Below are 15,805 nucleotides of genomic sequence, written 5' to 3' on the forward strand. Positions count from 1 at the left end.
CAGCAGTTTTGTACACATCAGGAGTTTACGGAACATTTTATTTAGTAGGAGTTCGATTCTTTTAGTTTTCATACGACTCGATTGTACTCTGTACAACGCTTAATTAAGACTAAATACTATAACGCCTACTTGTTCTACTCCGTACAGCAGTATCTTGCTGTCTCCCTTTTATATATTGATGAGAGAAGATTTTAGGAAAGAAAGAAAAGTCGTAGAGTGCCGCAGTATTTTCGCCACTAGAAGTCTAGCTCCATGCTTTATTTATGTCCACCATGCAAACGGCAAAGCCCAACGCGTCTGGTAGAGTAGAAGACTCCGCCTCCCGACACAGAACAAGCAGCTGATAGTACGCTTCCAGCATGAGTGAATGACAGAAGGGATGAATGAAAGAGCAGAAAAAGCATGGAAGGAAAACGAGCAGACGGTGCTGAGCAACTCGAAGCTGGACAAGTTCCTGCGGGTGTTCTTCTAGCCGTTTCTTTCGTTGTCTGTGCGCGTGTATTAGCGCGCATCTCCAGCCTGCAAAGAGCGACTGGCAAGAACTGACCCTAGGCACTAGATTACATGTGGGCCAGGCAGCTTTAGTTGTGCTGGCCAGTGCGGCTGGTTGAATGATGGCAGTACGACGAACGTGATTACGTTAGCCTCCGTACTGCCAAGGAGAGGCAGAAGGAAGCGTTTCCTGAGCGTTCGACATCGTACGTGCCCGTGAGGAAGGGCGGCTGGAAAGAAAAAAAAAACTTGAACAATTGGTATTTGGCAAGAAAACAAGCCACAGTACATCACCGTTTACTCTTTGGAGTAAATAAATCTTGTTTGTGAGTCCATACAGAAGCTGGAGAAAAAATGTTCCCTGGAATTTATCGCCTCGTCAGAGGCCAACACAAATATTCTCATTGCGTGTAGACTTATGAAACAAAAAAAAAAGCTTTACCTTGAGGTTATTTCCTGGGACGCACTGTAGGTTACACGTAGTACACGTAGCCGGTGCGGTGTCACCTTAATATAATGCACGGTCTTAACGTGGTCGGTCGCACACGCTACCGAAGTGGGCGGAATAGGCTGTAAGAGAAGACAGAGCGCTGTCCCGTGTACTTCTCTACTTGTGTTTCTGTGTCTTTCGCTGGTTCAATATGTTATATTCGCACCAACTAGCCCAAATGGTCACCAAGGTAAACAGAAGTGCCTTTTGAGCTGCGTGTCTGCAGCAGCTGGGCCAGCGAAGCAATCGCGAGTGGCATGTGCTTCACAAAAACACTCGACATCGCTGGGCCGTCACTGTTGCACGGGCCACCTTTGTTCCGGTGTCCCTCTGGCACCATATGTGGCCGGCGTCTGAAAAAAAAAAAGGTATAAATACCTGTTTTGAAAATGTTTTTACACTTTCATAATTCCTTTAGCGGTCTGACCGGCTCACCATTCCCTGCGTCGCCAACTGGCTGGCAGTTCGGGGCTCGCCATTAAGATGGTAGGGTGACGTCAGAATCCAGCCTTCCAGGACCCTTGGATCCAGAGTTAGACACGCTGCATCTATGTCATGCAGGCACGTTAGTATGGTTTGGTTAGAGCGGGGATATATATATATATATATATATATATATCTCCTGGCGACTTGGGCACCATACATCACGGTCCTCCTCACGGGCGTGTCCCTGGCAGGTGATGGCGAGAAGACAGCGACGTCAGTTACATCTGCCATCCACCAAGATAAACTACGCGGAACTAGTGCTTCCAAACGTCATGCTAGGCTTAGCCACGCAATTGTTTCTGCGCATCACAGTAAGCAAAAGAGATGCAAAGTCCCTTGCAGTGGCTGACTGAACAGCTATCAGGCATGCATGCCTTCAGTCAATGGGAGCGAGACGGAGACTTTATTTTTCTTACGCCGATGTTTTGTCAGCACAGGTCCAGCCAAATGTGTTTCTTGCATGTTGACGTCATGAAAACACTTCGACGACGTTAGAGAGCCCGTCTGAATTGGTGGCGCAGCAGGTATCGAATCAGGTACGCTGCAACTGCAATGGCTAGTATTTTCTTATCTTGGCGTTTCTCATCAGCCGCTGTTATGCTTTATACACCTCTACTGCACACTACTTAGTTAAGCTATTGCATCGTACGCCTAGAAGAGAAAGCAACGACTTTATTAGGTTCCAGAAGTGAGAAAGCATAGCAGAGTTACCAAGATTGAAACCGAGCTCAAATATCTCCCTTGCGACCGAAGTCAAATTTTCAGTAGGTGAATAGTTGAGCCAAGCAATCCTACGTTTCCGCGCATCGTCTCGCAGACTGCGAAGGACACAGGTGTCATACTGGACTCGCTTTCTGCGATTCGCTTTCATAAAGATTACCAGCGAGTGGCGCATTCGTCAGGCAGCCGATCGCTGCCGCTGCTCATATATAGAGACGGATGCTCGCCAGGAGTGCAACCCTTGAAGACAGGCGCCGAGCTAACCATTTTCCTAGAACAAAACTGGAAGAAATTAGCTTCGTTTGTACGTATTGGTCAAGACGCAATGGAGAGATCCTGCGAACTTTTTTCTATACAGGGTCGGGGAAATGCTTACCGCAACCGGTAAGTTGAACAGCGCGTCTACCAAGCGAGTTCCAAGCGCTAAGGGCAAAGGCGAGGAATATGTGAGCACATCGACAAAGAAGGTATACACCTACTAACAGTCGCAATGCACGACTCGTCCACGTGACAGCATCTTCGTCGGCCTTTAGTATACATATGCCAGGACAACACGCGAGCAACGGTGGATACATCCATACGGTCGCCGTCTAGCAACGTCACAAGCCAGACTTGAACGTGAATGAGTTGACATCGAAGGCTGCATTTTGAGGCCTTAATTATCTAGCCCGAAGTTGACTTCCATACATTCTGATACATTTAATATTGGGGATAACTCCTGAAATAAAAATATTAAGGTAAATGAAGATTTAGTTAACTACCGATCTAATTAATGCATTCTACCAGGTGTCCGCCGTAGCCCTTAATACCGGCCCAGGATTAAAATAATCTGAAAGGAAGCTCCATATTTATAAAAATTTTCGACCCAGTATCAAAGCGTCCTGTTCATAGCGCTGGTGACCGATGTCACGGAAGCTGCGTCCATTTCCGCGTGGGGGACAACGTAGAAGTCGCCCAGTATGAAAGGGGGAGAGCAATTTGCACAAAAAAATCGAAATAATTTGGTATTCCTCTAGTAAAGTCTAATATGACATTTGCATATTATACGCCAAGAAGAATTCAGGTTAGCATACAGGCAAACGTATGCCTCTCCCACGTAATTAGCCAGCAATCATTTACTGAATGCTCAGACTTCGTTCCGCTTTCCACTGAGCCACTCCAGAAGCGCTCAGCCATGGTTCGGAGCAAGCGTGGCTGATGGCCTATAAGATTTGTAAGGCTATAGGCTCATACGCGCGTCGGTACACTGAATCGTTTGAGCACGACTGAATAGAACTTTACCGACCATTTGGCGCTCACTAGTGACAAAGCGTCATTTGATGTCCCCTTGAGGCAAAATTGTTATGACGTGAAAGGTTACGCTTTGGAAGTACAACCTGTATGACGTATAACGCGGCCCAACGGTGACAGCACTGCAGTGCGTGCATTATATATAAAACGAATACTCTTCGCTGCACATCACAATCACAAGCGTAGACGCTGCAGAGACTCTGCTCTTTAATTCTGACACCTAACAAGATCATTTTTAAGCGCCGCTGCTGACACACTGCTCGCTCAAGTGAGCTCCGCGGTGATACACCACCGGTCGTAGTGAGAGCTAAAGCATATGCCTCAGTTGAATAGCCCATAATAAAGGGAAACACACACCTGGGAGCACACATCTGTTTAACCATTGGCTTTGCTCGAACGACGCAGATGATAAGCGGATGTAAGCCCGGCAGACGCGAAGAAACTATTCGGTGGGACGCATCGTCGGCCGCTCTAGAGCGCAGCTGTTATATACTGGCTATGCATAGCTTATGGACACAGTTTTAATTAGTGCTAATTGCCACTGCGTTGTCTCCTGAGCCAGTACTCAGTCGCATATGGCTTTCTGCGGCCGACCACAGCGGAAATGACTTTCTGCCGAGTTTCCTTAGCGGTGTGCATGGAGTTGAATTCACGCCCCTAAGCATCATAGCAACAAAACGGAACAGCAGCCTTGCTGGTTTTCCTAGATGGCATGCTAGGCAGTTTTTTTGCGGAACTCACCTTAGCACGGGGTTGTTCACTGAATAAATCACGTATAAATGCCAACTGCGTATGCTGCTCATTTCCTACACAAAATGAAGCTTCGGCTACTGTTCTATGAACAGCATGTGATCTTTAAAGATCGGCCATTTAATTTGCCACACGACCCATAATGACGACGTAGTACTTTCCATCAGCGAAGATATCTAACTGCAAAGTGAAACTTAAATTACGATGGTCTGAGTGCTCGTGCGCACAAAGAAACACAAGTTAAGAGTGGGTACGTCTTATTAAGGTCAAAGTCGAGTAAAACCCAGCACCCCACATATCGAGATTGTAATCTCAGTAAATTTTTTTCGCTGCTTTAAATTGAATATGTATATCATTAGCTCTATTTCGGCACTTTATATTTTTTAAATTCTTCAAAGCGATTACTTCTTCAAGTACGCTGTATTTAAAATAATAAGGGAGACGAGAAAAATACAGGTGAGCCTATATGAAGAAGTAGTAGACATGGAACACCGAGAAATAAACCTGGGAAAGCCTGCATTATTTCTTGAGGCCCCAAATCAAAAGATATCCTCATTAAGAGAGCGAGCAATTTAAGAGAGTTGAATACATGCTATATGGCACCGTAAGCGGGGAGAAAAGAGAGTGGGAGAGTAAATGAGAGCCGGGAGAAATCGGCGTGTTTGAAGTATCGGACCACTCATGCAGACAGAGAATCCTGCGTGCACAAGCATTTCGTCTCGTGAAAAACTTTTCTCCTTACCCGCTCCCTTCCCCCTGTCCCCTCAAAAAAGAAATCTATAAAATCCTACATTGCCATCGATGGCGCCATGGGACAGAGTGCAAAAGATCAATATTGGAGCATCTTGAGCAAACACAGTCCCACTCTCAAGAACTGACCGGAAGGGCGCCCTGCCTTCAGAAATGGAATGCCGCTCAGAAGGCGCGACAACTGCAAAAAGCGCAAAATGTACAGTGTTACAAACAAATCTCAAAAAAGGCGCGCTGCTCTGCCAAGTAAACTTTAGTTGAGCATTCGTTAATAATAAATTCAGGCAGCCCGGCCTTGCGTGGTCAATAGGGCGTACTAGAGGAAAGATGGGCTCCAAAAGAAAGAGAGGAAAAAAGAGTGAAGGTGCTGGTTGTGAGCAGAGTTGCGCTTTGTTTCCAAGGAGTTACAAAATTTCACGGCAGGGAGTTGTTTGCCGTATACGTCGGAAGGGCATAGAAGAAGGGCGCGCAGAGAGATCAGGCTAGCGCGCTTGCGTGATTCGTCAGCGGCCTGTCGGATCTTTCTTTTTAACGGAGCAATGAACAGAAAGCGAGAGAACAAAGCTGACAGGCGCAGCACGAGTGAAGACAGAGTTTACTCCCGCGATACTTCAAGAGGCAGCGATCCGCTTTCACGTGCCGCATTTTTTCGACTTTTCATTTTTATTCGCTGCTATTCGAGCCAAAGCGGTTTGGAACTCCTCGGCTGGAACTCTTCGCCAGCGGAGAAAAGCTGAAGGATACTGACGATACTGTCAGCTGCAGCGTTGGGCAGGCGTAGGCTGCGACCCTGTGCTATGCGACACGAGGCGAATACAGAGGGGCCTCGTCGAGTCGCATACGTTTGAAAACAGTGAGAGCTTTCATTCCTCTCTCGCATTAATGATATACAAGCAGCCCTGCGCGTAACGCGCATCGTAGTACGAGCAACCCTGTACAAGACCGTCGTGGCGTTTTGCAGCGAATGGCTCGCTTAGGATTACCATGAGGCATCTATTCAACAAAGCTTCCTGCAAAAATAAAAGAGAAAAAAAACGTCATGGGTCAATTTGCTAGTCCAAATTTTATGCTTAGTATTGGCTCTATGCCCATATATATATACAAATAACCATGACCTTCTTTCATCACTCCATCCCCCAGTCTTGAAGCCAGAACTATTTTAGTTCTACAGCAGTCAGTAGGGTTGAGCGCTTTCACGGTCCAGCAAGAAGGGTGACAACATTTGAACGAAGGCAACAATCATGAGCATTCTGAGTTTAATTAAACTCTTTCACTTCTCAAGTACGTCTCAAGAAATATATTCAACTCAATTCGAAGTTTCTTTGTTTCTTTGTAATTGAAAAGACGATTGGACCCGTAGGCAAAGGCTAGCAAATGAATCCAAGTCAGAAGTGCAATTAATCAGGCGTTGTATCATATTAAGTAACAAAAACCGAGATTTCAAATATGTAAAGGAGAACAGTACATAATGCATTCACCATAACTAATTTTTAATACATAACACAGCTCAAGGAGATCACTTTTTATTTACGGAAGATATGTACAGGGTCGACCACTTCTACCTATAGCATGATCACTCCTTTCAAAGCGACATTGCATTCAACAGGGCTAGGCAGTAAAGCTAAATAGCCAGCCATGTGAAGCACCATATCCGCGTGTATTTGTGCTCGTTTCGCTTTGCTTCAATATGTGCCTGTGCCGGACTCAGTGTTGATTTGAAAGCAGTGACCGTGTTATTGTTATATGTGAACGACCCTGTACAACTAACAGCTCAAAGACATATTTTAGCAGCTAAAATTCTTGAGTATAAGTATTGAAGGTTAGGAAATATTTCTTCACTAGCGTGGGAAACATTATGTGCACTCTTCAGTTCCAGTGGTAAACTATTCTAAACGTTTAAAGCGATTGCGATAAGGGCCCCGTGTTGCAGAAGAGCCGGTGTCGACGTTTTGGTTGTAACGCGAAAATCAGAAGAAACAATAAAAGTTTTGCAGAAACCCTGCGGTGTAAAGCACGCAGTGCAGGGCGAGCACGCAGTCACTCCGTCACAAAACCGCATGGTCTTTCTCCGAATAAAGGTGGCCTAATGTATGCACTACCTCAAAACTGTCAGCTAATGCTTAAGTGCGTCATTAGAAAAAGACTAATTGCGGAAGTAATAGTTAAGCGAATGGTAAACAACATTTCAGCTTTGCTTACCTGCGATGCGGCGCTTACTAGAAAATTGATTCGATCGTACGGCGCTGCCGCAACAGATGGCGCAAGCCGCCGCTCGATTCAAAGCCTTATACATCCATCCATTATCTTCAAAGCATTGAGTTTTAAATGCTATCACGTTGAAATCTTAAAGGCGAAGCTAAAGTGTTCTCCGATTTCGTTTTTTTTTTTTTTTTTTTTTTCGTGTAAATTGAAGTCGACGTTCCCCTACATACTGTTTGTTGGGGGCAAATTAAAGTTGCCCTCTACGGCATTTCTCGCGGTACTGAATGAGAAGCAGAATAAGGGTGCATGGAAAGGGTGACAGCTTCTCAGGGCAGTGTTCACTGCAGTGGCTATATTTACCTAACGCAGTTTATTTAATATCTTCTGCTTTCGGTATTCCTCTACGGGAAGAAACAAGAAACTGACAAGACGAGGCGCGAACTTACGCACGCAATGCAGCCTTAACCATTTCTGGAGCCAGATTGCTAGAAGAAAATTTCGTTTTCCGCAGAGCGGCCTGGCAGCATGGATGCCGTGGAAGAGCCCCAGTACGCCGAGGAGGAGGCGGGCGGCGCCAACTCGAGCAGCTGCGAGGTGTCCCCGGAGGTGCCGCAGGGAATTCAGGCGCTCATGTACCTCATGTACATCGCCGTGTCCATAGCCGCCATCGGCGGCAACGGCATCGTCTGCTACATCGTGATCGCCTACCAGCGCATGCGCACCGTGACCAACATGTTCATCATGAACCTGGCCATCGGCGACATCCTCATGGCCTGCCTCTGCATCCCGTTCACGTTCGTGTCCAACCTGCTTCTGGGCTACTGGCCCTTCGGCGGCGTCATGTGCGTGCTGGTGACGTACGCACAATGCGTGACCGTCTTCATATCAGCCTACACGCTCATCGCCATCTCGGTCGACCGGTACACGGCCATCGTGTACCCGCTGCGGCCGCGCATGACCAAGCTGCGCTCCAAGCTCATCATCGCGCTCGTCTGGATCGTGGCGCTCGTCACGCCGCTGCCCACGGCGCTCGTCACGCAGCTGGTGCCACACGTTTGCGCCAACAGCACCTACTACTGCCAGGAGCAGTGGGGGAGGCCCGAGCAGACCGCCGTGTACAGCATGGCGCTCATGATCCTGCAGTACTTCTTCCCGCTGCTCGTGCTCATCTTCACCTACACGCGCATCGCGGTCGTCGTCTGGGGAAAGCAGACGCCCGGCGAGGCCCAGGATGCCCGCGACCAGCGGATGGCCGCCTCCAAGCGAAAGGTGCGTACAAAGCTGAGCGAGGCACCATGCGAATTAAAGCCTTTCACCAGTTCCGTGATGCCCGCTCTATACATGCGATGCACAAAATGTAACATGAACTGAATGCGAACTATGGTTGAAACCGCATGAGTTTGCTCAGTTGTTTTGGCTATAGAGTCGCTGGTGGCTACCGCAGCTGCTAGCCAGATAGGATTGTGTTATACTAACGTCTTCAAACCGAACCGCGCTGTTAAAGGCAATTACCTTTAGAACAAGGACTCACTACCGAATAGTCCGCATAGGACGCGCTGCACAAGTTTCCACTCGTTTTTGATCACTTTTATTTCCTTTTACACTCGAATGCCCGTCGCTGTCGCCTTTCATTTCGAGCGTGAAACGACGCATTATCAACACAAAGCGCTTGAGAACTACTACCACTACAAAGCTTTCATTTGCCCCCAGAGCACACTGACAGATCGGAACTGCAGTTCTTACATTGGCACGCCGCTACGAGAATCCACTGTTCGTACCGATGCCAGCGCCCTAATAGCCATCTAAGCGAGAGGACATAACAGTCTGCGTATTAAAAAATGCTTTATTTTTTCAACCTGTCATCTCACATATTGATTAAAGACATCAGAGTTCCAGTGATCCTCAACCACGCATGCAGCTGCGCCACCCCTTGCCCTATGCCAAACAGGTTGGATGCAAAGCCGGGGAGCGGTCATGTAGACCAAGAGCGTGCCGCTCTAACATGGCCGTGACCGACCCAAAGGAATGTAGTTGAGTGTAATATATAACCTGGCTTCCGTTAAAACAGCAGCGGCTACCGCTTTAAGCTTTCAGTATAGTACAGTACAAAAGGCCGGTTTGCGTTTTTCAACATGCACTGGTTCTCCATAATGCAGGCTTCATGTTTCATTCTATTATTTGCGTGAGACATGGCCAGAGATGTAAAAGAGTTACTGCTGCTTCATATTTTAAACAGCATAGTAGCACAGTAGCACAGGGAATAATATTAAATGAATTTCATTTCACCAATTCGCAAGCTCTGTCAGGTTGCCCAATTGTCGTCCACCCCTTCCGACTGTTCACATCACGCAGATGGCTTGTGCATCGAGCTGAAGTGCTCAAGTCTATAGGTGGAAAGTTAAAGACGTCTGGTGCGTCACTGCGGTACGCATAAAAAAACCGTTGTCTCTCCTTATCCTAAGAACTTTCGTACCGTAGCACATGGCAAACCTCTGCCGCCCATAGAAGAATACGACGATAGGAAAATACGAATCGGCGCGCAGCTGAAGTACTTACGTTGTTCTGCAAGTCCAATCTGCAGTGCACGCGTACTCCACCGGTGTGGCAACACATGCGCTGTATTTCTTCGCAACAAGGCTCGGTATCTAGTACGTAGCACTCAATGGATATTAAAAAAAAAAGATGCGTGTAGGAGGCGTCGAACAATGCCTGTCTCAAAAATACGCCGATGACGTCACGACTGGCCTTATCAATTTTCGAATTGCACTTCGGCATTTCGGTGGCTCTTTCGCCGCACTAAATAGAGAGAAGACTGCTCTCACTTTTTGCAGCCTCTGAGCAGCAGCATTTTCGTATTGCTATTACAGCTTTGTCCAGAAACAGCTTGCTAAAATTTAAAAAAAGAAAAAACGAACCAGATGTTTTTGACAAAGCCTCCGAGGCACTTCGGAAGAGTTAAATGCTTTCTTTTTTCTTGTCGCCAGTATTGATCCGATGTTCAATAAAATATCAATATAGGCTATTTTAATGCAATAGTTATCTTTTCTGTGAGGCAATTCGTTCGCGCTTAGATGCGCTCGTGTGCGTGGGTGCGTGGTTTATTGCCCCATGCGGGAACTGGTAGTATGGACTGGTCCACAGCTATATATTGCCACGTGCCTAGCGCCGCGCGACAGCCGTGTTTGGGGCCGACGACAACGAAGCGGTGGTTGGCACGAGCGGCGCGCTGGTGCTGGACGCTGGGACTCTGTGTTCGAAAGGACAAGCCGACCTCATTCTCGGGTCCTTGGCTACGTGGTACTTTCACGGCTCCCTCGGACTTCAGTCGTGACACTGGTGGAGGTGCGATCGATGATCCCTTCTCCTGCGGACGACCCTACGCGGCCGCCTCTCGTGACCACTCCGGTTCATCGTACCAGCCGACGGCTCCGAGGCTTGTCCCCCGAGGCCTTCCCTCTTGACGAAGAGACTCTGGCTGTGGCAACGACACCGCCCGCCCGTACCATGACTGTCCCTTCCACCCCTTCGTCCTGTCTCATCCTTCAGACCCCACGTACCCCTAAACCATTTCACGGTGAGCAGTTTGAAGACGCCGAGGACTGGCTAGCTCACTATGAAAGGGTCGCGACGTTTAACGGCTGGGACGACGCTGCGAAAATGCGGAACGTCTACTTCAGCCTTGAAGACGCTGCTCGGACATGGTTCGAGAACCGCGAGGCCACATTCTCTACGTGGCCGGCCTTCCGAAGTCAGCTCCTCGGTACGTACGCCAACAGTGACCGCCGAGAGAATGCCGAGCGTGCCCTGACCTCTCGAGTTCAGCGTCAGAACGAGGGGGTCGCAATGTACGTTGAAGACGTCATGCGCCTTTGCCATCGCGCCGACCCGTCCATGAGTGAGGAGAAGAAGGTTCGGCACCTGATGCACGGTGTCAAAGAACAGCTTTTTTCCGGCCTCGTGCGGAACCCGCCCACCACCGTCGCGGCGTTTCTGGCTGAAGCTGTGACCATGGAGAAACTGTTACAGCAGCGATGCAGCCAGTACGGTCGGCCGCTGAATTCCATATCCACACTACCGCCGTCTGACCGAACCGACTACAATCCCGGGGCAGATATGAGCTCCCTTCGCGACCTCATTCGCACCGTGGTTCGCGAGGAGCTCCAGAAAGTTCATGGAGCTCCTGGCGCAGCTTCCCTGGCCAGCATCATCCGTGAAGAGGTCCAGAATGCACTCACGCCACCAACAAGTACAGTCGTTCCACCACCACCCCCGGGCCCCACCGAGCGGATGACTTATGCTGATGTCACACGCCGCCCAGCCCTGCTACCCACCCCTTCGCCTTACACGCAACCTCAGGTCGCTGTGCACGCTGCGGCACCGCTGCCCCTTTGGGAAGATCGGCGCCAGGCGCCCCGGAAAACTGATCTCTGGCGCGCTCCAGATAACCGCCCTCTCTGCTACCACTGTGGCGAAGCAGGTCACCTGTACCGGCAGTGCCCTTATCGTCAGATGGGCCTTAGGGGATTTTCCCCCGACAGCCCTCGTCCACGGCCTGGTCAGCGGCCTCAGGACATCGCCGAGTACGTAACCCGCCAGCGTACGTCACCCGCCAGTCTGTCACATTCTCCTCGTCGCGAGTCGCGCTCGCCTTCGCCTCGTCGCTCTTCACCCTCTGGGTCACGGTATACCGCTGGACGCCATGGTTCCTCGAGTCCTCATCGGGAAAACTAGCTCTGGCGACCTTTGGGGGCGAGGCCGCCGCACACCGATTCGCCGTAAAGCTTCCACCGCCGCACCGCTCGATTCGCCCCGACGTCGAACGCCGAATTCCTGTCCAGTTTTCACCGCACAGACCAGATCGCCGTGACGTCGTCCGCATCGCCGATCAGTTATCACCGCCGTGTCGCTTAAATCGCCCCGACGCAGACCACACAACTGCCGCCCAGCTTCCGTCGCCGCACCGCTTCCTTCACTCCGACCTGCCGTCGACATTGAATTGTCCCGACGCCGACCACCCAACCGCCGTCCAGCTTCCGCCACCACACCGTTCACTTCACTCCGAACCGACGTCGACAGGCCCTGGTCTTGGCCGGGTCTCCCTGGACATCCCTATTATCGTCGACACGAAGGAGGTCAGAGCTTTAGTTGATACGGGAGCCGATTATTCTATCCTTAGTGGGCGGCTTACAAGGACACTGAAAAAGGTGATGACGCCATGGAACGGCCCAGACATACGTACGGCAGGCGGACATGTGGTTGCACCACTGGGTATGTGTACAGCCCGGGTTACGGTGAGAGGCTGCACCTTTGTTGCGACTTTTCTCGTTCTACGCGAATGCTCTCGTGATGTTATTCTTGGCATCGACTTCCTTCGTGAGCACGGTGCCACTATAGATCTACCGAACCGCTTGGTGACGTTTTCCGCCAAACTGGCCACTGAAAAGCATGAGTACCGCGGGTCCCACTCCACGCTGCGAGTCGCCGATGATAGCCTCACAGTGCCACCACGCGCCAGCATCCTCGCCAGAGTTACTTGTGACGAGCCACATCACGGCCTCCGGGTTGTTGAGCCTAATGTCTCCCTCTCACTCGCCTTGGGAGTTTCTGTGGCAAGAGGTCTTTGTTTCCTTCGTGGAAGAGAGACGGAGGTACTTGTCACCAATTTCTCCAATGAACATCGACACCTGTTCCGTGGCACTGTCATTGCTTACGTCGACCATCTGCACGAAGTCGCCGAATGTTTTGCTTCAGAGGAAGCTACGCCTAGCACTGAACCGGATGATGCCGTACACGCTGTCGACATCAATTCTAGCCTTTCCTCCGTTGAAAAGAGGCAACTTCAAGATCTATTGCTGGAGTTTCGTGTGTGCTTCACGTCTTCATCTAAGGTGCAGCAAACGTCGGTCATTAAACACCGGATTATCACGCATGAAGGCACTCGACCCATCCATCAGCAGCCCTATCGTGTGTCTCCTCGGGAGAGAGACGCTATCCAACAGCAAGTCAAGGAGATGCTCGCCGATGGCGTCATTCAACCTTCAAGCAGCCCATGGTCCTCGCCTGTAGTCCTCGTTAAAAAGAAAGACGGAACACTTCGTTTCTGCGTTGACTATCGGAAACTGAACAGTATGACAAAGAAGGACGTCTATCCGCTACCACGGATTGATGACTCTCTCGACCGACTTCGCCGAGCCAAGTACTTCTCCTCCATTGACCTCAGGAGTGGTTATTGGCAAATTGAAGTTGATGAGAGGGACCGTGAAAAAACTGCCTTCGTAACACCAGATGGGCTCTATGAATTCCGCGTCCTCCCATTCGGGCTCTGCTGTGCTCCTGCCACCTTCCAGCGGATGATGGACACTGTACTCACAGGTCTTAAGTGGCAGACATGCCTTGTTTATCTCGACGACGTAATAATTTTTTCACCGACGTTCACGGAACACCTACGCCGCCTGAGAACTGTTCTCGAAGCTGTCCGGTCTGCCAACCTTTCTCTCAAGCCTCAAAAGTGCCACTTCGGGTTCACCGAATTGAAGTTTCTTGGGCACATCGTGAGTGCTGATGGCATCCGAGCTGACCCTGAGAAACTTGCTGCCGTTGCTGCCTTTCCCGTCCCCGCCCATAAAAAAGCAGTCCGACGGTTTTTGGGGCTGTGCTCCTATTATCGTCGCTTTATCAAAAACTTTGCACAGATGGCCAGCCCTCTGACTCTCCTGACTCGAGATGACGCATCATTTTCCTGGGGCGCCGAGCAGCAGATGGCTTTCGACGAGTTACGACGCCGGCTCCAGTCACCCCCGATCCTGGCACATTTCGACGATGATGCCGACACAGAATTACACACGGATGCGAGCAACGTCGGCCTTGGTGCCGTTCTAGTTCAGCACCAAGACGGGGTCGAGAAAGTAATTGCCTACGCCAGCCGTGCACTTTCCCGTGCTGAGTGTAACTATTCCACCACTGAAAAAGAATGTTTGGCGGTAGTATGGGCCGCTGCCAAGTTCCGCCCGTACCTTTATGGCCGACCGTTTCGCGTCATCACTGACCATCACTCGTTGTGTTGGCTGAAAAACTTAAAGGATCCTTGTGGCCGCTTAGCACGTTGGGCATTGCGCCTACAGGAGTTCGATTTTGATGTTATTTATAAGTCTGGCCGGAAGCACACCGATGCTGATAGCCTGTCCCGCGCGCCCGTCGGCCCTCCTTCGTCAGATGCCACCGACGACGATAGCTTCCTCGGAGCAGTCACTACGTCCGATCTCGCCTCCAAACAGCGTGCCGACGGCGAGCTGCGACTGATTATTGACCATCTTGAAGGCGGGCATCCTACAATACCCCGGTACCTTGCTCGGGGGTTGTCGTCGTATTGCCTCCGCAATGGGGTGCTTTATAAGAAGAATTCTATGTCGAGTGCGAAAACATACCTGCTAGTCATACCAGCTGATCTAAGGCACGAAATCCTCCTGGCCTGCCACGACGAACCAACTTCAGGGCATCTTGGCTTTACACGCACCCTAAACCGAGTCCGGCAGAACTACTACTGGCCACATCTTTCTCCGAGCGTTAGACGTTACGTACAGACCTGTCGACAATGCCAGCGACGAAAAAAACCCACGCTCAAGCCATCCGGTATGTTACAATCTATAGAACCGCCCCTCACACCCTTCGAACAAGTGGGCATGGACCTTTTAGGCCCATTTCCTTTATCCTCGAACGGACACAAGTGGATTGTAGTCGCCACAGACTACTTAACACGCTACGCTGAAACGAAGGCCCTTGCCCGAGGTACTGCCGGCGAAGTTGCTCGATTCTTTATGAACGACATTGTGCTCAGACACGGTGCACCGTCGACCATCATTACTGACCGAGGAAAGGCGTTTACAGCTCGGCTACTGCGGGACACCTTAACTCTCAGCCATACCGAGCATCGCACAACAACAGCGTATCACCCTCAGACAAATGGATTAACGGAACGACTAAACAAAACTTTGGCGGACATGATCTCAATGTACATCGACGTTGAGCATAAAATGTGGGACGAGATCCTGCCGTATGTCACCTTCGCCTACAATACGGCGCCGCAGGAAACCACGAAGTTTACGCCATTCCGTCTCGTATATGGCAGAGAGGCCCGCACGATGTTGGACGCGATGCTCCCGTGCTTGGAAGAAGCGGTCGAACCCGACGCCGCCCATTTCGCGGAACAGGCCGAGCAAGCCCGTCAGCTGGCCCGCTTACACATCAAGGAGCAGCATGCCACCGACGCGCGACACTATAACCTTCGGCACAGGGAGGCCCACTACGAACCAGGGGACCAAGTGTGGGTGTGGACCCCCGTGCGTCACAAAGGCTTGAGCGAGAAACTACTCCACCGCTATTTCGGACCCTATAAAGTCTTGCGCCGCTTAAACAACGTTAATTATGAAGTCGTTCCAGATGGAACTGTGACCGTCGGTGTTCGACGCCAGCGGCCTGAAATTGTGCATGTGGTGCGCTTAAAGCCGTATTTTTCGCGTGACTGAGCGTTCCCTGCAAGTGAAACCTTGCGTTATTGTACAGTTCACCTCACGTCTAATTTTTTTTTTCTCCTATCACCTTGTCATCGGGACGATGTTTTCTTTCACG

General features: G+C 50.1%; 1 protein-coding gene across 3 annotated transcripts in view; it reads left to right on the forward strand.

Moving 5' to 3' along the window:
- Positions 1-7,695: 7,695 nt before the first annotated feature.
- Positions 7,696-15,805, forward strand: part of LOC146204784 (RYamide receptor-like) — an 88,933-nt gene continuing 80,823 nt past the window's right edge. For 2 of the 3 annotated variants that reach the window (XR_014704053.1, XM_084589489.1), the window contains exon 1: positions 7,696-8,449. Coding sequence is in view for 2 of the 3 variants with exons in the window: in XM_084589489.1 (XP_084445615.1) it covers positions 7,706-8,449 (744 nt within the window). In the remaining variant the exon portion in view is untranslated. The remainder of the gene's footprint in view (positions 8,450-15,805) is intronic. The other variant, XM_084589490.1, reaches the window with a different exon arrangement.

Source organism: Amblyomma maculatum, chromosome 1 (genome assembly GCF_055883805.1).
Source record: "Amblyomma maculatum isolate TAMU_Amacu chromosome 1, ASM5588380v1, whole genome shotgun sequence".
Classification (NCBI taxonomy): domain Eukaryota; kingdom Metazoa; phylum Arthropoda; class Arachnida; order Ixodida; family Ixodidae; genus Amblyomma; species Amblyomma maculatum.